This window comes from Gopherus evgoodei, chromosome 5 (assembly GCF_007399415.2).
Source record: "Gopherus evgoodei ecotype Sinaloan lineage chromosome 5, rGopEvg1_v1.p, whole genome shotgun sequence".
NCBI lineage: Eukaryota > Metazoa > Chordata > Testudines > Testudinidae > Gopherus > Gopherus evgoodei.
In genome coordinates this window covers 46,918,666-46,945,171 of record NC_044326.1, presented here as the reverse complement: position 1 = coordinate 46,945,171, position 26,506 = coordinate 46,918,666, and the positions used below count along the sequence as shown (strand labels likewise).

The 26,506-nt window shown below is 44.2% G+C and overlaps 1 protein-coding gene across 2 annotated transcripts in view; it reads left to right on the top strand.

Annotated features, from left to right (window-relative positions):
• Positions 1 to 10,221: 10,221 nt before the first annotated feature.
• Positions 10,222 to 26,506, top strand: part of BEND4 (BEN domain containing 4) — a 39,480-nt gene continuing 23,195 nt past the window's right edge. For both annotated transcript variants that reach the window (XM_030564879.1, XM_030564880.1), the window contains exons 1-2: positions 10,222 to 10,775; positions 18,289 to 18,852. In XM_030564879.1, coding sequence (XP_030420739.1) covers positions 10,361 to 10,775; positions 18,289 to 18,852 — 979 coding nt within the window. In that variant the 5' untranslated portion in view covers positions 10,222 to 10,360. The remainder of the gene's footprint in view (positions 10,776 to 18,288; positions 18,853 to 26,506) is intronic.

The following is a 26,506-nucleotide window of genomic DNA, read 5'->3' as shown; positions in this document are numbered from 1 at the left end:
GCAGGCGTGTGCATTCCCAGCGACCGTATTATGACCCTGTTATCCTTGAGGTCTTTTAGTCTCGGGTCTGTTTTATCAGAAAACAGGCCCTGGCCTTCAAAGGGGAGATCCTGGATTGTATGTTGGAGCTCCGGTGGAAGGCCAGAGACCTGTAGCCAAGAAATATGGCGCATCTGAGCCCTGAGGCCAGGGTCCGAGCGGCCAAGTCGGCAGCATCAAGGGAGGCCTGTAGCGATGTTCTTGCTACTTTCTTGCCCTCGTCCAGGATGGTGGAAAACTCCTGGCGGGCGTCCTGAGGCAAGAGCTCCGCGAACTTCCCCGCCGCTACCCATGAGTTGCAGGAGTAGCGGCTGAGGAGGGCCTGCTGGTTTGAGACCCGGAGCTGTAGCGCCCCCGCCGAATAGACCTTGCGGCCCAGGAGGTCCATTCTTCTCGCCTCCTTCGACTTGGGCGCTGGGGCCTCTTGCCCGTGGCGCTCCCTATCGTTCACCGACTGGACCACCAACGAGCAGGGTGTCGGGTGAACGTATAAGTATTCATAGCCCTTCAAGGGGGCCATGTACTTTCATTCCACCCCTTGAGCGGTTGGAGGGATGGAGGCCGGTGACTGCCAGATGTTATTGGCGTTGGCCTGGATTGTCTTTATAAAGGGCAGGGCCACTCTGGTGGGCGCATCGGCGGAAAGGATGCTCACCACCGGGTCCTCAATTTCAGACTCCTCCTCCACTTGCAAGTCCAGGTTCTGTGCCACCCAGCGGAGGAGGTCTTGGTGCGCCCTAAGATCCAGCGGGGGAGGACTGGAGGACGAGGTACCCGCCACTGCCTCATCCGGAGAAGAGGACGAGGAAACCCCCGGCAACAAAGTGTCCACGGGGGGGTCCGTGTGAGGCTGCACCTCCGTCCCTGGAGGGAGCTCTGGGTCCCGGTGACTGGACCTGCCGTCTGCTTCCAGGGAGTGAGGAGGTCTAGATACCGTCGCCTCCGGAGGTCTGCGTTCCCCTGTAGGGCGGGGGGTAATGTGCTGCGGACCCTGGGCCTGGGAATACGCCCATGGGGTCCAAAACCCCCACTGTTGAGGCCCTCGCTCTTGTGGGGGAGGGTCCTGGAACAGGGCCGAGTGCGTGTCCTGGCCCATGGCATAGGCGCTGTCAGTCCGGGAAGAGACCGATGGCTCCCTAGATGGCCACGGAGGCGCTGAGCCTGATTGGTATGCAACTCTGTGCGCCGAGACCGACGCTCCCCTCGGTGCCGAGGCTCGGTGCCGCGACCCACATCGGTGCCGGGATCGGGATTGGGAACGGCGTGATGACCGGTGCCGGGATCCAGATCGGGACTGGGAGCGATGTCGGTGCCGGGAGCGGGACCGCGACCTTCGATGAGCGCGGTGCTGGGACGGCAGCGGAGACCGGGACCTGCCACCGGCTCGGTGCCGGGAGGTCGACCGGGATCGGGACCTACCACCAGTTCGGTGCCGGGAGGTCGACCGAGGAGCCGAACACTGAGGTGAACGGCTCCTGGAGTCTCAGTGCCGGTGGTGAGACGAGCCCGACCGGGACTGTGCAGATGGCGATCGGTGCCGCGAGTACGACCAGTACCGCCTGGGAGAGCGGTGCTGGGACTCCGAGCGGCGCCCCGAGTGCGAGCGTTCATGCCTCCGGGGTGATCGGTGCCGGGACTCAGGAGACAGCGCTCGAAGCATCGGTTTACCCCTGGAGGTTACCTGTCCCAGGGGTGCCGGCTGAGGCTGCAATGGCTTTGTCATCGCAATCAGGTCCCGAGCCGAGGCAAAGGTCTCCGGCGTAGACGGTACCCGTAGCTCGACCCCTGATCTTAGGGGGGAGCTAGGAGGGGCTGGACTCGACGGACCTTCCGGGCCCGGAGTCGACAGCAGTCCTGCAGGCGGTGCCGCGGCCAGGGTAGGTGGCGGGCGCTCCACTCAGGCCTGCCTGGATGGTGTTGCAGACGCCGAGGGACGAGAGTCTGCTCCCGGTGCCGGAGATGGTCGGTGCCGGGGAGTCTTGCCGGTGCCGGCGCGGTCCGGTGCCGGAGTAGAACTGGCTGACTGCGCCACCGGTGCCAGAGACAGAGCCACTTCCATAAGGAGAGCGCGGAGTCTTTGGTCTCTCTCCTTCTTCGTGCGAGGCTTGAAGGCCTTGCAAATGCCGCACTTTTCGCTAATGTGCGATTCCCCCAGGCACTTAAGGCACGTGTCGTGGGGATCACTCGTAGGCATCGGCTTCTTGCATGCCGAACACTGCTTGAAGCCCGGCGAGCCAGGCATGGGCCCGGTGCCGGGTGCCGGGGAGGGCAACGGCCCACCCGCAAGCGATGTTAGACAACTATATACAAGATTCTAACTAACTACTATGCTAACAGTCTATCTACTACTTAACTATGAACTATTTACAACTAAAAACGACGAACAAGTACAGGAGAGCTAGGGACGCGGAGGTCAGCAAGCCGCACTCCACAGTTCCAGCAACCGACACGGCGATAAGGAACTGAGGAGCGGGCGGGCCGGCAGGGGTATATATCTGGTGCCATACTGGTGCCACTCTAGGGGGCCATCTGCCGGCCCACTGGAGTTGCTAGGGTAAAAAGTTTCCTGCAGACGTGCACGAGCGACGCGTACACCTACCTGGAATGGATATGAGCAATCACTCGAAGAAGAACTTTGGATTTCATGACCAAACCTGTGGTCTAATCAACAGGCGAACCTAAGGTTCCACAGATAAAGCCAGAGTATTAACTCACAGAGCCACTTAAACTCTAATAGTGATACTTTTTAAATGCTTGTTGAAGATCTGAGTATATTATCCTACTTGTATCCCTGTTGTTTTTCCACAATACAACTCATCAAAAATTCAAAGAGCTGAGCATGAGATACTATTTTCTCCTTTTTCAACCTGCTTTATGTTAGCTGTCTTTAATATGAACTTTTCCATGTGTTCGCAATTTGATTCTTTAAAATATTAATATTTTCCGTACATCTGGTGTCAAAGCCATTACTTTTTCCTGTATCTCACTTGACTATTTTTAAATAATTCATTTATCCATTTTCCAGTCCTCAGGGAGCACTGTACTTTTCATTTTACACAATATGATCCTTTTTAATATATACGATACTTCCCCTCCATTATTCTTCCCTCCATTTATTTACTCAATCCAAGTATTCAGTGAGTTACCGTTTTGTTAAGGCATACAGATAGCATGGAAATATTTATTTATTGATGCCTCCAATCGCCTCAGCAATCTTACACTAATTAGAAACAAATAAAATATTTTGAAGCTAATTAGTCATTAAGAATTATTCCAGTAGGTCTCTGTAATGCTGAGCCAATGAGGGTTAAGCAACTAGCAGGCTGAGTGACCTGGAAGCAACTCTTAAGGACATATTAGAAGAGTATTGAAATGGGCCATTCCTCATAGATAGTTATCAAAGTCATGTTAAGTAGACTAGAAATTTTACTATGTATGCCTGCATTGTTAGAGAATCAATGGGTAGATACTACATATATTTTGTCTGTTTTTACCTATATCTTGTTAGAAGTTTAACAATGTGATCTGATTAGCTTGTAGATAAACTTCTGTTCCTGTCTCATAATGCTTCATTATTATATTCTGTTGATTCAGAGATCAAAAGAGGATATTATCATTTAGATGGAACTTGTGGTGGTATAATATTATTGTCCTCATTTCTCTTTGAACCTCATAATTCTACATAGTGAACTGTTTTAGTAATTTGGATGGCTTGAATGTATTGTCTGAGAAAGGACTCATTGAATAGAGATCAAACTGTCCACTTGCTTTCATCAAAGCCCTCATGGTGGAATTACCTGTTAGCACCCACCTTGCTTCAGCTGTAAAGGAAGCCCTGGACCTGATCCTTTTTTAATCTCAGATCTGCTTAAACTTTGACAGGGAAAGTCTAAGTCTCAAGACTGAGGCCTCCAGGTGTACTCTGGATCCATCCTGGAATTCTCATGGAAGAATCTGAACAAACTCTACACATGGACTGCCTATTTGACTATATGCTTTTAAATTGACTCTGGAAGGACTTCTTACAGATCAGCAGCCTCACCGTCCCTGCTATGAAACTGATCTTAGAATTTTACTCATATCTGCATGTATATTGATCTTTTAACCATAGCAACTCCCTTCTTTCTTTTGATTAATAAATCTTAGATTTAGTTAATAAGGATTGGTTGTAATCATGTATTTGGGTGAGATTTGAAATATGCATTGATCTGGTGGGCAATGTGTCCAGTCCCTTGGGATTGGTAGAACTTTATACATGGCGAATAAGGTTTTTAGTAATATCTCACTATATTCAGCTTGGCTGTCTGGACTGCTTAAAGGGGACTGCATTTTGACTTTTTGGTAACCAGTGTGGTATTAGAGAAGCTGTTTGCTAAGTGGTTTGGTGAATCTAATTATAAAATAAACCACCAGTTTGGGGGTTTGTCTGCCTTATTCCTTGCATTCTCAGTGGGGGCCCCCAAGGTACCATGGTCACAGTCTCAAAATAAAATATAACCAAGATAATATATTTGCATTACTTCCTAACATTTCCAGGTGGAACACAGGAAAAGCAGACTGACAACACTTAGTTTGGCTGATGGGTCTTTGTCACAGGACACAGATCAAGGTTTAACCGAGAACAGCAGTTCATGTTCTCCCTCAAAAAGCTCCTGAGAGTCACCTGATCAGAAGTGGGTATTCACCCACGAAAGCTCATGCTCCAAAACGTCTGTTAGTCTATAAGGTGCCACAGGATTCTTTGCTGATCAGAGTGTAACCTTGACAAATATGCACAGTGTAGTCTCTCACAGTTTGAATCACCAAAGAAGCTAAAAACAGAACCATGCACTGCATAATCTCTAACCTCAGGGGACAACAAAAACAGAGAATTGCTGTGTCAATCTCATTTCCTTGTTAGGCTCATTTTCATAAACACAGGACTTTGGTTTTGAATGCCCACACTTCAAATAGCATTTACCTATCAACAGCTGCTTAAATATTGAATCCCACAGTCATCTTTTCCTTTTGATCTTCACTATTTTGTTTCTTTATTCATAAACATGAGCAACTGAGCTGAACTTAAATTAACTAATGTAACTAGCTGTGGTTAAATATGTAGTGAAGCAAATTGTGGCTACTCTGCTTGCAGAGCGGTTTAGATTACAAAGGAGAGTTGCCAATCTCTGCTCATCAGGGGCTCCAAACGTGTGGAGTAGCATTGGCATTTGGGACCCAAATCTTGCTTAGCATTAGAATGGCTCCTGTGAATAGGAGGACAAAGATTTAGTCCTGGCTTCAGAAGATGGAGATGAATCACACTTGCTCTTTGAGTACTGTACTTTTAAACACTTTTTGAAGAGGGTGTAGTTGATTGATAGAAAAATAGCCCATGTCTAAAGTGGGTATCTATTGACAAATATGCTCTTCAAAGTATTTTCAAGGAGGAAAGTATACATTGCAGTGTTGTTGTTTTTTCCTGGAATCTTTCTTTCCATCTTTTCTCTTTTTGTTAATTAGAAGCTGTTGTAATGAGGGCCTCCATACACCCACATTCAAAATACCAGTCCTGTTACCTATTCCAGATTGTCACAGTCAGTAAACAGTAGAAAGCATGCTTCAGTGATTTGGTAATGGAATACATAACCTTTCACTTCTGGGTTGCTTCAAATGACAGTGACAGAAAGTCATTATTGTATGAAGGCTGCTTGAAGGCTTATGTGAAATTAGTTGGTTGTGTCCGTTCTGTTTCTCCTAAAAAGCATTCATCATTTCTTATGTTGTAAGAGCATCAGAGCAAGAACCATAGCTTCAAATGTATTCATACAGTGTCTTGGAAAATGGGGCTGTGATGCAGATATATAACATAAATATTAAATAATAATAATAATCCAAAGACTACATGATCTGCAACTGCTAGCAGCAAATATCTCCAATAGCCAGTGCTGGGACACTAGATGGGGAGAGCTCTGAGTTACTACAGAGAATTCTTTCACAGGTCCTGGCGGGTCTTACCCACATGCTCAGAGTCTAATTGATCACCATGTTTGGAGTTGGAAAGGAATTTTCCCCCAGGTCAGACTGGCAGAGACCCTGGGGGGTTTCGCCTTCCTCTGCAACATGGGGCATGGATCACTTGTAGGTTTAAACTAGTGTAAATGGTAGATTCTCTGTAACCTAAAGTCTTTAAATCATGATTTGAAGACTTCAGTAACTCAACCAGAGGTTAAGTGTTTATTACAAGAGTGGGTGGGTGAGGTTCTATGGCCTCTGATGTGCAGGTCAAACTAGATGATCATGATGGTCCTTTCTGACCTTAAAGTATATGAGTCTATGATGCTATAACATGAAACCACTCAAACTGAAGCTGATGGAGCAATGGTGAGGCTGCAGCATTAGCCTGCATAGAATGCAGCAACCCACATCCTCAATGGACTAGTACAAGCGCGTCACCCTTGTACTCTGATCCCACCAGTGACTCTCAATCTGCTTCTGTTGTCAAGTCAGCTCTTTGGTCCTGAACTTCGAAGTCAGGTCAGTGCAGCTATATCAATGACCATATCTCCTATATGACCTACCAAGTTAACTGTGTTCCTCTGGATCCATGCAGTTCACAAAGCTCTGGGCAAAGATTGTGATAGCTAGAGGTCACTCCAGGGGCTTCAGCTGTGGAAGGAGCTTTGTAAGGTTAGATTAATCCAAAGTAAACCACACTTACATCCTATACCCATCCTCCTCTTTGAGAAGCTTTTGCACCATAACCAGAGGGAAAGGGATAAAATAATGGCAACAAAACATACACATGTATACCCCATGAAGAATATCTTATATGAGAGAAGGGATAAAAAACAGAAGGGTCCGTGAAGACCATGAAGGGCCTCAGCATGCATTTCTGATGTACAGAGTAAGCACTTTGATCCTACCATGATGAGCACTATAGGAAACCCAAAGGTAGATAAATACAGCACATAATACTACTGTTCCATCATCTCTGTTGGCTGCCTGTATTTATTTGAACCTAGCTATTGAATTCATATGATGATGTATATTTTAATTATTGTAATGGCCTTACAAGAGTGCAAATTAGTATTAATTTATAAAATGAGATAAATAGAATCACAACTGGCACTAATTGTCACCCCTCTTTATTAAATTTAACAGAAAAGCAGAGACTCAAATGGGCACTGAAGATGAATGAACACGGAAAATTCTTCCACCTAGAGGTGTTCTCTCCAGATTAGAGCTGAGGCATGTTCATGAACATGGGGAAACGTGAACTGAAGTTACTAGTACTATACCTATCCTGGGCTAAAGAGAGCAAGCACTTCATTCCCAAAGGTTCACAGTCCAGCACATTTCACCAACACTACATCAACTGGAAAAAAATCCAGGCGGTAAAGTTAAGGTCATAATAATTAATAATAATAAACCCATGAACTAAACAAGCATTTCTTGGGAAGACAAGGAACTGTAAATTAAAAAGTTCACGTGAGAGTTTGTTACCACTGTGTACCAGTAGGCAACATCAGACCACTTCACTGGCCCTGTAATTTCACGCAGCAGTTTGTGCAAGAAAGACCATGAGGGGTGAAAGGGGAGCACAAAAATACCTGTTGGATACTGAAATACTCCTTAAATATTAGAAGCTACAGACATGGAAAGGGAGATGTGTAAAGACAAGAGATAGTGGTTGGGCATCCAGGAAAATGGTGGTGACTTAGAAACCTTCCGGGTGATGGAGGAGGAGAGGTTGGCAGCATTCCTAGATTCCAAGGCCAGAAGGGACCATTGTGATCATCTAATCTGACCTACTGTATAACACAGGCATTAGAACTTCCCCCCAAAAGTCCCTACAGCAGATCTTCTAGAAAAACATCCTATCTTGATTTTAAAATTGCCAGTGATAGAGAATCCACCATGACTGTTGGTAAATTATTCCAACGGTTAACTACCTTTGCTGTTAAAAAGTTACGCCTTGTTTCCATACTGAATTTGTCTAGCTTCAACTTCCAGCCACTGGAGTGCGTTATGCCTTTTTCAGCTACACTGAAGAGCCCATTATCAAATATTTGTTCCCGATGTAGATATTTATAGACTAGAATCAAGTCACCCCTTCCCTTTGTCTTTGTTAAACTAAACAGATTGAGCTCTTTGAGTCTCTCACTATAAGGCATGTTTTCTAACCTTTTAATCATACTCATGGCTCTTCTCTGAACTGTCTCCAATGCATCAACATCCTTCTTGAAGGTCTGTGGCTCAGCAGATCAAGGGCTGGAGCCATCTCCTATGAAAGTCAATAGACGACCCAACTAACTTCAATTAGCATTGGATCAGGGCCCAAATGCACTAGACTGTCAGCTTTCAAGATTTGTGTTTAAATCATGGCTGCGTTTTCAGCCAGTCAGAAAGGACAAGGCAAAAGGGAGGAGGGAGGATGCTAACTACACAGATTATAGATTTTCTATCAAATGATCATGTTCATGCCCCTCCTTTAACATTGCTTCCGCACTGAAATGGTGCAGTTTGATATCAAAACATTTCATTTCCAAGTGGAAGATCAGTATCCTTACAAAACTTTATTCCTGTTGTTTTATTTCTATTATACTAAAATGAATTAAAAATAGGAAAAAAATGTAAAAAACACTTGGCCAAAAAACAGTCTATCAAAAAACAACAAAATATGATTGACTTTGATGCACTAAAAAAGCAACAACTGTAAATGCAGCCTTATTTAGACATTTCTGGCTGCCCCAAAGAATGCTAGTCAAAAAAACACTATCATCTCTATAAAAAGTCCAGCTTTAAGAAGTTTACTCTACTTTTAGAGATGAGATTGGCTGAAGATTTTAGGCTTTAATTACTTCAGTAAAGAGGATTACTTGTCATTTCACTGAGTACGATTTTAATAAATAAACAAGGCTGAAATGGATGAGCGATTACCACAATAAGCAGCAGCAAACTACACGTGATGAAAGGGAACGGATGCCTCCCTTAAATCTAAGTAAGGTGCTCCGTAATTTTATTCCAAAAAAACAGAGGATTTTTTTTTGTAATCCTGTTAAATTGGAGCAACAGAAGCGGGAGAGGAGTGGGGCAAAAGATGAAATGAAAGATGAAAAGATGAAATTGCCTCGCGTGAAATGAGCGGTTTGTTTTCGTTCATTTTCTCCAACATATCATTCAATTTCAGCTGCCTCTCCTCTCACCCAGATCCCCACCATTTCTCAGAAACGTCTGTCTATGGCATCTCATTCTCTTCCTGTCTTCCACTAGCATATCATTCTTTCTTAACTGTCCCTCTAACGGTTTGGGGCTGAGAGGAGATGGTAGTGATCCATGTGTCCGGCTCCTTTGAGCAGTTTGCAAAAAACAGACACAGAGAGAAGTTGCAAATAATGTTAAGTGTGATTAATCTCTCGGATTCCTAGAAATCTGACATGCATGAGTTACAGTGAAACCGGTTTTATTTCGCCACGAAATACTTTTGCATAATAAGAAAGAAAATGTCCTCTGCGCCCTAATCAGCTCTGACAGTCCCTGAACTCCCAAATACTTGTATTTATGGCGTTATTTCATCTCTAATAAATGGGAACACGGGCTGCGATCGCAGCCTGCGCTAGGGAGGGAGCCACCCGGGGATGGGGGGTGAATGGCAATTAGACACTGAGCTAGCCTGCAAGGTGCCTGTGCGTGCAAACCTGAGCCACACGCCGCCAGGGGCACGGAGAGGAGCTCAGCCTGGGGAGAGGCAGTGGGAGCCGGGCAGCAGCCACAATCACAACCGCTGCCGAGCTTTGCCAAACTTGCGGGGCCCCCGCCCTTCGGATCCCCTCAAAGTTCCGTTTACACTGCAGGGGAGCCTGAGGCGGGGCGAGCGGCAGCATCCTCCCCCGGCACAGCGGAATCGGTGACCCCCCCCCTCCCCGGGGCGCTTCTCCTTCCTGCTCTGCGGCTCGCCTCGCCGCACAGCCAGAGGCGCTGCAGCCCGCCCCGCGTAGGGCCGTGCCAGAGCCCGGGCTGGGAAGCGGCTGGTCCGGCGCAGCGGAGGCGCCTACAGAGCTCGGCGCTTGTCCACCTGCCTGGGCGCAGCCCGCCCCCCGGCTGGGCAGGGGCAGGGGGCAGCCGCCGGCTCCGCGGCCGCGCCAAGTCCCGCCCCCCTACCCCGTTATCGCTAGCAGCGATTACCCTAAACACTTGCTCTTTGCCTCCCGTCTCCCTCCAGGCATTGGCGCGGCTGCCTGTCAATCACCCCGGCGCACCGGGCTCCGCCGTGCCACAGAGACAGGCGGCGGCGGCAGCAGACGCAGCCCCGGCGGGAAGGGGGCCGGGGAGCCGCGGCGGGATGCTGATGATGATGGAGGAGGAGATGCAGGCGGCAGAGGAGGGGCCCAGCCTCCCCAGGCTCTACCGGCAGCGGAGCCCCTACAGCGTCCTCAAGACCTTCCCCAGCAAGAGACCAGCCCTGCCCAAGCGCTACGAGAGACCCACCATGGTGGAGCTCCCGCACCTGCGGCCGGCGGGGCAGCCCTTCCCGCCCGCCGCCTCCAGCAGCAGCGAGCCGCACCACTACCCGGCGGCGCCCGGCTCCTACCCCAGCGGGCCCGCCCGAGCCGCATCGCAGGGCCACCCCAGGACTCCCGCCCCGCCGCTGGGGCCCCAGGCAGCCTCCTCCTCCTCGGCCCGCTACAGCCACGGCCAGCCGGGGCCCGCGGCCAGCGGCGAGGGCGGCACCAGCAGCAGCCTGGAGCTGAGCGCAGGTACCAACTCTTCTCCGCAACTTCGTGCGGCACTTTCCGAGGGGAGGGCGGGCTGCCGAGCGCCTGGGATGGGGGGTTCCCCGACGGGGCGGGGGGCAGTCACCCTGCAGCGTGGGGCTACACGGGGGCCGCCCCTTCCAGCTGGAGGGGCGCATCCAATAACGGGGGGGAGACCTTGCAAAATGAGGCTTTACCCCCAACACTTGGGGCGGCTGCTCCCTTATGGGGAAAGGGGCTCAGCCCTTGTTCGCTTCCCCCTTCCTTTCCCGGGGCTGCTGCTCCCCAGCAAGCGATGGAGACGTGCTACCAGCGCTGGGAGGATGCGGTGACAGGGGCTCTCTCCGCCCTCAGTGACTTGTACAGACATAATTATTTCACGCATAATAACTAAAGTTCCTGCACACCCTTTGGTAAGTCAGTGGTGGTACCTAACACATATGAAACCTGCCCAGAAAGGACAGAGAGCCCTCGCTCTCTGCTAGGAAGCAGGGGCGGTTCCCTCTTTCCCCTTGTTGATTTCAGACTGTGAAGCAAACCTTTCACGCCTTTCCTGAACCTTTTGCCATCACAGATTCGTTTTCGGGAGGAAACCCACTCAGAAAAAGCTGCATCAAAGATTGCTGATGCCTTTTCTGTTAGGGCTCTCTTGAAAGCTAATCTTGCTGTCTCAGAAAAGTGCTCACCTCCGATTTCTACTTCTGCACATCATAATGTATGGAGACACGACAAGACAGAAATCTTCCAGGTGCCCAGGACATCAGTGATTTGATTCAATGAAATTTGCAGATCAGGAAAGGAGAATGGTCTTGGGCTTTTTATCATAGAAAGCAAATGATAATGGAGAGATTGTTTAAGAGGTTGTAATTAAGAAAAATAAATAGATTGCTTGCTTCTTTGCAGTATCTTCACACACTGTAGAGAGGAACAGGAGATCAAAATAATTTTTCTCTAAAGGTGTAACATACTAAGATGTTAAATGTATATCTTTCTTCTAGTGATGGTGTGGAGTTAAAATCCACATAGATCTTGATATGTAAGCTAAATTTGGCATCAGGAAATGGGAAATTGCATCTTTAAGCAGAGTGCAATCAAAAATGAATTACAATAAATCCTATATAATTGCATAGGTCATTCTCTTTAATGAGATTTTATTAACCTGACTGTCAGGCTTCTGAGTCATGCAGATATTTTATCTTCTTCAACTGATAAAAGTGTCAGCTATAAACCACCATATAAATATTCATAAATCTACACATCTGTGGCAGCCTATCAGCATCATTCTTTTGGACATTAAAAGCATTCTAATTACTTTCTGTCTAGCAGAGCTGAAATGCTGCCTGTTATAGTATGTGCTTGGCAGGCATGATTGCTTTTGTTTGGCATCACAAATAGCAGCATCCTGTTTTATATACTGATGGTCCAGAAAATATTCAGGGTTTGACTGAACAGGATGAATATTAGGAAGCACCATCTGGTTTTGATAACATCGGGTACAGTAACTCATCTGTTAATTTTTAACACATCGCTGATTTATTTATTTAGAAAAATTGGATGCTGTTTTGGTATGTTGATGTTGCCTTTGTAAGAAATGTGATGACATTTCTTTACTAAACAGCATGATAGTCTAGTTAATAGAATATATCGCTATGTTTTAATGCATATTTTCTCTCCAGTTTATCTAACACATTGCTACTTCCATAAAATCCCTACAAATTTTGGTATATTACCAAACAAGTTTAATCCTCTATATAGTCTGAAAATTAGCTACTTTGATGAACAAACTCCATAACCCATGCCAGTAGATCATACTTCTTCCTCTATAAAACTACTGAATTTAAATAATTTAACAGCATTATCTCACTGTTTTATGGTACACAGTCAAGCATCTACTGATAAACATGATACCCATGATTTCTTTACAAAAGTGGAATACTCTTTAGAAGATATGTGTAACTATCTGGTAAACAAATGTACAAGGCCTTATTTACAACAGAATGTTCTGTGCAGAAATCCTGTCCTTTGAGAAGCAGGAGTTTGGACCTTCTGCTGTATTACTGAATCATACAAGTAGTTAGGGCCTGTTCCTAAATTTTGCCATTGATTTCAATTCCACACACCCCACCCCACCCACATAACAAGAATATTGGTTGCAGAGTTCAGCACTGTTGAGCTCTTGCCTCATTGCCTACTCATCCATGCTATACTTTCCATACAGCTAGCCACACAGGCATGCACAACACAGCCTCCATAGCTGTACACATTATGAGTTAAGCAAGAAGAACCCAGTGCAAAGGGAGAGTGGGTCACAAGTGGGGCCAGATTAAGGCACATGCCTAGGACCCTGCCTCCTGGAGTGATATTAGAATTTCAACTTTCATTTTAAAAAAAGTCTATAATTCTTATGGCTCTGAAGAAAATCTTGAAAATGTGAACAGAGTATAACCAATGCAGTGATGTCTGCCTGAGTTTGCAGACAGCCAGAAACAATAGCTCCAAGAAATGTAAGCTGGTCCACACATCTATTCAGTGTTAAATCCAAGCCCTACTGCTGAGAGTGGGGACTGCCAGCACCATCCTGGCAGACAACTGTGAGTAGCTATAGCTACACTAGAAAAAAAGGTGTGCGTTTACAAAGAGGTAGCTGATATGTAAATATACACTTTTTTCTTGGTAGACGTGACCTGTACGTCAGGAGAAGAGTGCAGTGGGCTTGGTTTAAACACAAAAAGCAGATACACTCTGGCTGCTGGATGAGTACTGGGGAGGCCCAGCTGCAGCTTCCAATGGGAGAGGGTTCCACTCTCACCTCTACTGCCCTCAAGGGGAGGGAAAGCCCTGCTGCTGCTCCCAGGTTAAGAGAATGGCCCTTTGCTGCCATTCTTGTCTCTCTTGGGAAGTAGAGGATCCCTTCCACCCCCAGTCACACCAGACCACTGCACAGGGGTTGGGCCCTGTATTGGGGTATATCTAGAGCCTTGGATTGCCTTTATGCAGTCTTAGTCACAACTCTGTCACATTCAAGCCAGAAATATGTATTAATAATCCTTGAGCACACTTACTCTGCTAAGAACAACATCATAGCCACCCCACTTACTCAGGAAAGGCCTGAGTGAATAGATAGACCTGGCAGTGTGCCCTGAATTTCAGTAAAAGGGTTTTGCTGGACCAATAAATGAAGTGAATTGCAGAGTCAAGGGTTGTCACTGTGAATATTATACTGTCAGTAACCTAGTGTTCAAAATTTAGGATTATTACCCAGAACATCCCAGTTAGTCAAAAGCCAGGATGATGCAGCTGTAGAGAGGAGGTTTGTAAAATGATCAGAAACCAAACCATGTAGGGATATAGGGATTAAGGTCATCACTTTGAACTTCACCTAGAAACCAACTGAAATGTTTATGCTCAATACATGGACCACTGTTATGCAAGCAGAATGCTATGCTCTTTACTAGCTATGTTTTAATAGATGCTTTGTAGGTCATTTTGGACAAATCCAACTGGGAGGTAACAAAGGCCCTGGATCAGTCAGACAGGCATAGATAACTGTGGCAAGGTCCCTATTTGAGAAGACAGTGAACTCCTGGCCAGATATGGGAGGGGGGAGGTCACATTGCTGCTACCTGAGAATCTAAGAATAGCTTAGTATTTATGAGAAACCCAATCTCCGTTAGGTCTTTATTGTACTAAACACTGTATAAACACATTGCAAGCGACCGTCCCTGTCCCAGGGATCTTACTCTAAGTACCCATCAAAGACAAAAATATTCATTATCTCTATTTTGTATATGGGAGAACCAAAGCACAGACACACTAAGGTTGGCAGTTTCAAAATCACTATGGGATTTGACCCCCAAAACCATTGGAAATTAATAGGAACCGAACAGGAACTGGGCATCCAGATCTCAAGTGGCTTTGAAAATCTTACCCTAAGCAACTTGGCCAAGGTCACACAGGAGGTATGTGGGAGAGCTAGGAACTAAATCCAGATTTGTTTAGTCACAGACCAATATTTTGATCCTAAGACCATCCATCCTCTACACTGAAGAAAAAATCCAGAAGTTACCACTAGGGGTAAACATACCACAGTTTGGGATGTGATGACAGTGACATTCCATCAACTCACTTCACAAGAAATTTTAAGGTGGTATGTGAACCAATGAAGTCCGGGAACTTCTGGTATAGAGGAAGCAGATATTACACCCACTATCTCATCTAGATAGTTCCTCAGACACATAAGCATAACTACTGTCTGGTCTTGTTGAGTTTCAGAAACCTCATTCTTATTGAAACCCCTGTATTGGTCAGGCACTGGGAAAGTTGAGAAACCACATAGTTTTGGTCCAGTGAAAACAAGATGTAGCGATGAGACACACACCTGGGAATTGTAGCAGACCTGACATGGTATTATTCACTATTAGCCTGCACTCATAAGTGAAATAGTTCAGCTAGGAACTGTCATTCTTTTAATGGTCTGATCATGATCTATTAGTATTTTATGGGTCTGTTCTGGCAAATCTTCACCTGTGGGAAAAAAACTCCTGTTGAAGTCAAAGGGAGCTTTGCAAGAGTAAAGACTGGGAGAATCTGGTGTAGTGGAATTACATGGTTAGTGAATCTTAAAGGGGAGCTAAAGTAATGCTAGAACAACACCTTTGTAAACTATCCAATTTTAATTTTATGCAATCATTTCAGCAGAACACTTCTTGGGAAATACATATATATTTCACATGAAATCAATTAAGAATCATGGATCAGTGTTATTCAATAGCATTCATATAAAAACAAAACATCAATTTCTAAGTGACAAACTTTGCATAGTGCTTTCATTTCTAACTGCAGTCTGCAAAAGCTAAAATACTGATTGCTACAATATGTGCTAAATGGGCAGATCTGTTTGTTTTTAATCATAAATAATGAATTTTCATTCTAGTATTTTAAATCTCTTCTGTTAACTTTCATTTTTATATTAAGAATGGATGAAAATTTTAAATATTTTTCCATATTTTCTGTTACTGAGTTGTACTAGATCCAATATTAAATTCAAAATTAAAACCAATACTCTTATTTCCTTTACACTTTGAACTACTGTCATATTGAGCATGGCAAATGCACTCTAATTTTATAAAAATATTTAAGTTCTTTTTGAGTATACTATAGACTAAAGTCTTTACTGATTTTAATGTACAATATGGTATTCCCCAACATTTATATTTGAAATGTCAAAATACATATTTTTTCTATCTTGTAGGAAAAAAATTTGTACAGTGTTTAATCCCATTTCAGTTGTTTCATTCATATTTTGTCCCCTTGCAACAAGGATACATAAAGAGTAAGTAACTGCTTTGTCATTTGGGACCATGATGATTAAAATGCAAACAGTAAATACAACTTGAGGTCTGGAATCGGATTATAGGATTAAAATGAATGAAAAATTGCTGTGTGTTACGATTTCAAAATTCCAATCAATATTATCCTTTTTTGCTAAGGGAAGTGAAGAAATGAGAGAGAGATACCACATCTTGAGACTGTTAGTACTTAAATTTTTTGATTTTATGTCAATCAGTGTTACATTTAGAAAGCTCCAGTATCACTGGGTTTCCATTTCTGGAATTTATCTAGGTATTTCTGTTTACATTGTATCTGGTGGGCTATACCATATTGTTTCTGGTTAATCATTCTAAGGGTTAAAGACAGCAGTACTTACATAAGGTTTTAGTAGAGAGTAAATAACATTGAATTTGAGATTACATTGAAGTGTATAGGTATTGTGTAGTGTTGCTACTGGGGTACAAGGCTGAGTGCACAGTGTCTTCCATTACTTGAGAAGAGGGCAGGTGTTCCTGTATGTAGCAGCACTTTTGTAATGTTGGTTTTATTAACTCCTGGGGGTGGGAGGTTTTCCTATATTTTTAAAATAAAGAAAGAGTGGTAGGAGAAATCTACTCTCTATGTTTTATTCTAGCCCTGCCTCTGGCACATGGCCTGTACAGGAGCTTGTTTGTGGGTCCTCAGAAGCCAGCATGGGGCTGTCATCCTCAGTTCCTGTGCCAGGAGATTTCTCCCCCAGCTGGATCCAGGAATTTTAAAGACCTTTATGCTGGTTTGGCCCTTTTACCTTGTGTAAAGGGGCCAGAATGATGGAGAGAATCCTAACCCATGTCATTTCAAATGCTCTTCAGGGAGAGTTGTACTAACCTCACTAGGAGCAAGTAGATTTTTCCATGAATAGACAGCCTTGTGGAGCCAAGAGAAGCACCATCTCTTGAAAGCATGTGGGGGAGTCTGCTGTTTTTTCATGCCAACTGTGTGGTGTTGGGCTGGGCCACCTTCTTTAAAAATTATGACCAAGATTTTCAAAAGCAACTAAGGATTTTGGGTGCCTACCTTGAGACACCTTAAAGGTGCTTGATTTTCAAGGGCCCTGCTGTGTTCATCACTTTCTGAAAATCAGGCCCCTTTTAGGGTGTCAAGCTGGACTCCCAAAAAACACAGACACACACAGCAGCAGCATTTAAGGGAGGTTCACATATCTTCCTCTAGATTCAGGAATGACTCAAGTGCTCACTCTTGAATCAGTGGAATCTGCACATATTCAGAGTCCAGAGTGAAAGGAGGAGATGCCAGGTCTAAGCACAAGACCAAGCACAGCAAGGAAAAGCTCATGCTTGCAAGATTTGGTGGGAAGGGAGGAGCATGGAGCACAAAAAAAAAATCTGTATCTAGCAGCAGAGGTGAAAGTGGGCTGGTAGGGACTGGTATGGCGTACCAGTAAGGACTGGCTGCCGGTACCAGCCCATACACAGCTGACATTAAAATGCTGCCATGGCAGTGCTTTAATGTCACTTCCCCTTCTCCACGCGACCCCCTTTCCAGGGCTGCCGATGGGGAGGGGTGCAAAAGGTGCAGCCTCCTCAGGGCCTGGCAATTTAAAAGGGTCTGGGGCTCTTGGTCGCTGCCACAGCAGTGACTGGAGCCCCGGGTCCTTTAAATCACTGCCAGAGCCCCAGATGGCGTGAGCTGGACAGCGTGGAAGAGCTGGCTGGGGGAGACTGACCCCTAGTCCCACCCCTTCTGGGGGGCTGGAGCCAGGCCTCCCTCCCGGTAAGTCTTATCTTACTTTCACCCCCGTCTCAGAGCTTATGTTTTGCTACAAGACAAATATTTATTTGGCCTTACACCTGTAACAAATTGTATCAAATTTGTGTTTTCTTCCCCGTTTTCTTGTCTTAGTCACTGCTTGGCGCAGTACTCTTTCAGTGGGATTATCATCCCAGTGCACTCCTGATTAACTGCCAGGTCACAAGGGTACCCTCAAAATAGAAGCAAAGTAAGGATGATTTTAATTCTCAATATTACCGAAGTATTAGAGCGGGAAACAATTTTAATATGTTCAAAAATACAGTGTAAACTGCTCTAAATCATTAGACTAGCTGTGTGTGTGTTAGACTAGCTAGTACAGTCTGACATATCTTTTGCTTTAGTTTGCTGTGATTCATCTTTTCTTCTGTTTCAGAGAGTCGTATGATTCTGGATGCCTTTGCCCAACAATGCAGCCGGGTTCTTAATCTTTTAAATTGTGGTGGAAAACTACTGGACAACAATCATTCTCAGTCCATGATTTCTTGTGTAAAGCAGGAAAGCACAAGTTATAGTGAAAGACAAGAGCAGTGTCAGCTGGGGAAAATGGTCCATAGTCAGACATCAGACAATTTAGACATAGAGATGCAGTATATTCAAAAGAAACAACAAACCTCAGCCTTTCTGAGGGTTTTTACTGATTCCCTTCAAAACTATTTGCTTTCTGGGAGCTTTGCATCTCAGAACACCTCATCAGTAAATGATTTTGGCCATTTGGCAGATGTGGATCCACTTTCAACCTCTCCAGTACACACTTTAGGTGGATGGACATCCCCAGCAACCTCTGAATCCCATGGTCACCCATCATCATCTACACTTCCAGAGGAGGAAGAGGAGGAGGAGGAGGGATACTGTCCCCGATGTCAAGAGCTAGAGCAGGAGGTAATTTCACTACAACAAGAAAATGAGGAACTCCGGAGAAAACTAGAGAGCATTCCAGGTAAATATTCCCAGGCCATGTAATATTTTATTTATGTTAACATCAGATTTACTTTATGTAATATACTCTACCTAGATTATAGTATTAAAACTAGTTTTTAAAGGTTATATTGGGGGTTTCATTAGCACTTGCCAAAACAGAGGAATTCATGTTAAGGCTCCAACTGTAACTTGCACAGTTGTGCCACCTATTACACTTAATTTTGCATCATATACTCTATTATCTGCTGCTAAGTGTCCATATGAACTGCCAGATTTAGACACTGCTAGACTTAGACACATGTTTTGAATTCTGGATAGAATGTAATTATAACTCTGAATTTGCTTGGTTTGGGGGCATTTGAGTCATTGTAAGTAGGTTGTCATGGTACTTTAAAATACATGCTTTCATATTGATTGCCTCTGCCATTATTTAATGGCGATTATAATTCTCAAACCTATTTATTTCCTCTTTTCTTAAAAAGCACCTATTCAAAGGTCACATGTGTCCACCTTTTTAACAAAGTGGATACAAAATTTAAATTGAACTTTAGCCTCCTAAAAAACACACTCAAGCCATCAAACTTAAAAGCATTCCTCCCAGCTCTTCTCTCACATCTCCAGGAAGAGCATGGGAAGAGTGTTTTGCAATATGTCCTGAAAGTTGAACTCTGTCAGACTGAAGCAGGGAGAAAGAGGCCAATATATGTTCCACAGTAGAAAATTCCTCACTGAAAACACTCTCCACCCTTTTTTATGCCAGGGGGCTATTAGCACTTGAGGTCAGCTGAGGTGTTTGAGCTGTGGTATTGCATAAGAACAAAGTATCTTGAATCCAAGCCCTTTAGACCTTGAATATAGGTAAAAACCAAAACCTTGAGTAGTACCAGAAACAAATGGGAAGCTAGTGAAGACTAAAGCACACATGTAACGTGCTCCTTTTTGGACACACAAACTAGTGGATTGCAATCTTCTGCATTTGCTAAAGGTTTTGAAAGTTTTTCGGATGTAGTCCCATATAGAGCACATAACAGTAATCCACCATAGACAGGACAAAGGCATGGATAACTGTAGAGGGCTATGCCTGAAGAAAAATATCACAACCTTCTAGCCAAGCACAAATGAAAAAAAAAGTATCCTCAGCCCCAGTTGTATGAACGTCCAGATGAAGATCCCAAAAGACCCCAAGTTACAAAATCTGAACAGAAAGTGATTAAAGCAGTTTACATAGCTTTAACTCTTTTTCTTGGTCTTCCCCTCAGCTGCTAATGTTGTGTCTTACTTATCTGGCCAAATCCTCAGTCAATGAGCTCACAGCTAGTGTGACCGTAACACTTGGAGGGGCAACACCAAGAATGCCTACTCAAGGAATAGGGCAGACAATTCCGAAAACTGGTGGTCTATTCTATAATTAGATTCATCAACCCAGCAACAAAACAGTTTCTGTAATACCACACTGGTTATCAAGAAGCCAAAATACAGTTCCCTTTAAGCAATACGACCTTTATTTCCCATTAAGACAGCCAAGTCTAATATAATGAGATGATTAACAATCTTATTGCCCATACTTAAAATTCGGCCAATCCCAAGGAACTGGACACATTGCCCACCAGGTCAATGAATATTTCAGCTCTCACCCAAATACATGATTACAGCAAATCCTTATTAACTAAATCTAAGATTTATTAATCGAAAGAAGAGAGTTGCTATGGTTAAAAGATCAATATACATGCAGATATGAGCAAAGTTCTTAGATCAGTTTCATAGCAGAGATGGTGAGGCTGCTGCTTTGCAAAAAGTCCTTCTAGAGTTAATTTAAAAGCATATAGTCCAATAGACAGTCCATGTGTAGAGTTTGTTCAAATTCTTCCATGAGAATTCCAGGATGGATTCAGAGTGAACCTGGAGGCCTCAGGCTTGAGGCTTGGACTTTCCCTGTCAAAGTTTAACCAAATCTGAGATGAAAAGGATCAGGCCCAAAGCTTCTTTTATACTTGAAGGCCAGTGAATAAGCCTCTCAACAGCAATGGTCACAGCAGGCCTTCCTTGGATGAAGAATAGATAATGTATATTGTTGCTCTGAAGCTAATCTCTGTTTCCTAAGCATACACTGGTAACTAGTTGTATTCTTTAGCATAAAAGACAATTAACCAAACAGTTTACAGGAGGTTTACTGTGTGGAATTACAAGGTTCAAAGAGAAATTAGGACAATAATATTATTAACACCTAAGTCCCATCTAAATGATATCCCCTTTTGATTTCTGAATCAATAGAATACAGTAATCAAGCATTGTGAGATAGTAACAGAACTTTAGCATCTACAAGGTGATTAGGTCACATGGTCTGTGTTCACCTGTATCTTGTTAGAAGTTTAACAAAATATACTTAGTATCTACCCTTTGATTCTCTAACAATACAGGCATACATATTAAGGATCGTAGTCTATTTAATATGATTTTGATAACTATCTGCAAGGAATGGCCCTGTTTACCATTTTAGTATTCTTCTAATATATCCGTAAGGGTTGCTTCAGGTCACCCAGCCTGCTGGTTGCTTAACCCTCACTGGCTCAGCGTTACAGCTAGTTACTGGCAAATGTGATCAGCTACACTACATTTCTGGTTCATCCAACCTGGAGAGTGTAGATAGTACAGGAGACATTCCAGAGGCACTGCAGCTTACACTGCTTCTCTGTATTCATGAACAGCTTCATATGCCACATTGGGCAGGAGGGGTGACAAAATTGAACCCTGGTGTACACAACATGAGAGAATCCTCACTGCAGAGCTCATAATACTACCTGAGAGGTCATAGATTCATAGAGTTTAAGGCTAGAAAAAGACCATCAGATCATCTAGTCTGACCTCCTGTGTATCACAGAGGCTACTACATCTCATCCAGCTACCTCTATGCTGAGCCTAATAATTTCTTGTCTTTGACTAAAGCATAACTTGCATTTGACTAAAGCATATCTTACAGATAGGCATCTAGTCCTGATCTGAAGACATCAAGAGAAGGAATCTGCCACTTGCCTTACTAGTTTCTTCTAGTGCAGGAGTGGGCAAACTATGGCCCGCGGGCCACATCTGGCCTGCAGGACCGTCCTGCCCGGCCCCTGAGCTCCTGGACCGAGAGGCTCGCCCCCAGCCCCTTCCCCAGTGTTCCCCTTCACCCGCAGCCTCAGCTCGCTCACTCTGCTGCCAGTGCAGTGCTCTGGGCAGCGGGGCTGTGAGCTCCTGGGGCAGCACAGCTGCAGAGCCCGGCCTGACCTATGCTCTGTGCTGTGCGATGGTAGCAGCGGCTGTGGCAGCATGGCCACCAGCCACTGGTGCTCAAGGCAGCGCAGTAAGGGGGTAGGGAGCAGGGGGGGTTGGATAGAGGGCAGGGGTGTGGATGATGGTTGGAGGCAAATGAGGTTGAATGGGGGTAGGAGTCCCGAGGGGGCAGTCAGGAAGGAGGGGGGATGGTTGGGGCAGCAGGAGGCAGTCAGGGGACAAGGAGAAGGGGTGGTTAGACAGGGTAGGGGTCTCGGGGGGGGGCCATAAGGAATGAGAGGAGGGGTTGGATGGGGCAGTGGTTAGGGGACAGGGAGTGGGGGGGTGGATGGGGCCATCAGGAAACAGGGTGGGTTAAATGGGGCAGGAGTCCGAGAGGGGGCACATAGGAGGAGAGGGCCAGGCCACGACCCCCTCCCCTAAGCGGCCTGCCATACAATTCACGAAACTCGATGTGGCCCTCAGGCCAAAAAGTTTGCCCACTCAGTTCTAGTGGTTAGTCACCCTCACTGTTAAAAAATTGTGCCTAATTTAATTGAATTTGTCTGGCAGCTGGAGCCACACATTAGTTCTTGCTATGCCCTTCTTCATTAAAGAGCCCTTTAGTACCCAGTATTTTCTCCCCCTGAAGGTACTTATATCCTATAATCAAACTCTCCTCTCCATCTGCTTTTTGAGAAGCTAAACAGATAGATCACTTTAAATCTCTCACTGAAAGACAGTTTCTTCAGCCCTCAAAATATTTCTGTGGCTCTTGTCTTCACCCTCTCCATTTTCAACCTCCTTTTTAAAATGTTGATACCAGAACTGGACGCACTATTCCAGTGTCAGTCTATACATCCAAGAATTGCAACCTTTTTGCCACAGCATTGCACTTGGAGCTCATGTTGAGTTGCTTGTCCACTATCACCCCTAAATACTTTTGAGTCGTTGCTTTCCAAAATACAGCCCCCCGCATTCTGCAGATGTGAATGGCATTCCTTGTTCCTAGATGTATAACTTTGCATTTGACTGTATTAAAACACATTTTGTTTGAATGGGACTAAGTTATTAAGTGATCTCGATCACCCTGTGTGACTGCCCTGTCCTCACAAAAATTTGGCAAAGTGGTAAATAATGATGTCATCAGCCAAGGTTTTATAGTTACTTCCGAATCATTGAAGAAAATGTTGAATAGTATCAGGCCTCGTATTGATTCCTGCAGAAGTCATTAGAAACACACCCTTCGATGACGATTCCCCGTTGATAGCTACTTTTTGAGATCTGTCACTTATCAGTTCTTAATCCATGTCTTGTGTGCTCAGGTATTTTATAAAGCCTATTTTTTAATTGGAATGTTGTATGGTACTAAGTCAATTTTTCTACAAATACCCAAATATATTACAATGACAAAGTTACCTTTATCAACCAAACTTGTAATCTAATCAAAAGTTGAAATCAGATTTGTTTTGACAAGACCTATTTTCCATAAAAACCATGTTGACTGGATTTAATTATATTCCTATCCTTAGTTCTTAATTAAATCCCATTTAATTTTCCATTATTTTGGCCTGGATTGATGTCAGGCAAACTTGCGCATAGTTACCTGAGTCATCTGGATTGTTCTTCTTATTTTAAAAAGTAAGTAGAGTCACTCAAATGTAGTTCTTTGTAGTCCTACCAGGGATGGTAGGCATATCAGAAACACCTTATCTATGATCTATCAAAGGCTACTGAAAAAAAATCTAGAGTAAATGTGCATGGATAGATCATTAGCATTTAATCAGCAGAAGATCAACAAATAAAACCAGCACTGTCTACATAACATACACAGGTGTAAAATCAAAATGACAAGATTCAGGGAAATCTAAGAACTCCAGATACTGCCACAGTTGGTTTGCTACCAAGAAGGAGATGAGTCCACATTGTAGTCCAAAGCGCCCCAAAAGTTCCAAGAGTGCCAAGGAGTGAGTCTGCTTAAAAATCAAAGAGAAAGGATGTCTTATTTGTTGTCCCACATTCTGACTTCACTCCAGTGTGGTTCTGCCAGCACAGAGGCTATCTAGTGTGAATCCGTGTGATATTATCCACAGACTAGTTAGCAAATTCACAGCATGAGACACTCTCCTCTGTAGCTGAGCAGATAACATTGATCAGCAGAAGTGTTTTGGATGGTGAATCAAGACTTTGCAGGGTTTGAGGGAGCCAAATAAACTTTATCACAAGATTCAATAATTCTTTGTGACAGTATCATACTGTAATAACCCTCTGTCCCCACCAGTGCTCCACATTTTTTCTTTACTGTTTCATCTGTTGCAGGCAGTCTGTATACCATGGTGACCTGTTAGAGTAATGCAGAAGAAAAGATGGTTTAAGGGGGCAGTATGTCAGGACAGAGGCCATTATAATGTCCTATCAGATCACTAAAAGAGTGTTTTACTGGCTTCGTACTTTTTTCCTTCAATGCTGTATGGAACTGAACTGGTTCTGTTAGTCTCCAAAGAAAGCCCAATACAATAAATATTTTTTTAAAAGTAGGCTTGAATGGGAAATTTATGGTTTGTCATCAAAATGGAATGACACTCCTGATGGCAACATTATTAAAAAAAAGATAAATGCAAGTCTTTTCCTTCTCCTCTTCTATAGCAGTCTCAGAACAATTCTCTCCCTTTCTTTCAGATAGTGAGCATTTTCTACTTTTTGGTATGCAACCCCCATACTACCCCCATGCAGTTTCAAGGAGTTTGCATTCTAAAAATAGATGTGGCAGCACATTTCTAATGGGAACTATGCAAAACACCATTTGCACTGCCGACAAAAAACAAAGGGAAAAGGGTTTTCTGGAGATATACAAAAGTGATGAAGTTGTTACTTTGGTAGAATTTTTACTGAGGAAAAACTATACCTGGACCATTTAGATACAGATGGAAAAAAAAAAAACTTTCTGCCACCAACTTCTCTCCTCCACCCACTAAGGTCCTACATTGAGAGGTCCTCAGTCTAGTGGCATTCTTTCAGCTTGCAGTATGCCCAAGAGAGTCAGTCGTAGGTAGACTACCTGAAAGGATGCTATGAAACGTGCTATTTGTTCATCAAGGAGTTGAGGGCATAGAGAATGGGGCAAGGTACTACCTGTAAATAAGGTTTACTCATGTATATTGCTAAAACTGAGACTGTAACAATGGTAAAATGAACAACTTATTTGTGAAGCTCTAAATACCTACATGGGAACAAATATTTGACAACAGGCTCTTCAATCTAGCAAAGGCATAACCCAATCCAATGGGTGGACGTTGAAGCTAGACAAATTCAGACTAAAAATAAGACATAACAGAGAGAGTAATGAACCACAAGAACAATATATCAAGAGTCGTGATGGATAATTGGCAAGTTTTAAAGCAAGATTCGATGTTTTATCTAAAAAATGTGTTCTAGCCCAACCACAGCTACTGGACTTAAGTTGGGAATTAATTCAGGGAAGTCCTATGGCCTGTGTTCTGCAGGAGGTCAGACTAGAATAGATTATCACAATAGTCTCTTCTGCCCTTGGAATCCATGTACAACTTGGATCTGAGGCACGATATATATTAAGTGTCCCAGGGATTCAGTTCTTACATAGAGTCTCACAAATTATGAATACCTCACAACTTTAATAATAATCCACATACTATTTCCATTCTCGCTCTGACTAAAAGGGAGCCTGTATTGCGAAGTGGTTAAAGAAGAGGTCTGGGTTCTCTTCCTGACTTTGGCTTGCTGCATGGCCTTGGACAAACCACTCAGCGTGCGCACATGCATGTGAGTGTGTCATAACCTAGTCCCAGATTTGGACCTTAGCGTTCAAAATATGGGGGTTAGCATGAAAAACCTCCAAGCTTAGTTACCAGCTTGGACCTGGTACTGCTGCCACCACCCAAAAAATTAGAGTGTTTTGGGGCACTCTGGTCCCCCCGAAACCCTTCCCTGGGGACCCCAAGACCCAAACCCTTGAGTCTCACAACAAAGGGAAATAAAACTTTTCCCTTCCCCCCTCCAGGTGCTCCTGGAGAGATACACAGAAGCAACCTCCGTGAATCTAAGCAGAGGGAGTCCACCCTCTGTAATTCCAGTCCTGGAACAAAAGCACTTTCCTCTTCACCCAAAGGGAATGCAAAATCAGGCTAGTAAATCTAACACACACAGACCTCCCCCTGACTTCTTCCTCCCACCAATTCCCTGGTGAGCTGCAGACCCAATTCCCTGAAGTTCCCCACTAAAGAAAAACTCCAACAGGTCTTAAAAGAAAGCTTTATAGAAAAAGAAAGAAAAATACATACAAATGGTCTCTCTGTATTAAGGTGACAAATACAGGGTCAATTGCTTAAAAGAAATATGAATAAACAGCCTTATTCAAAAAGAATACAATTCAAAGCACTTCAGCA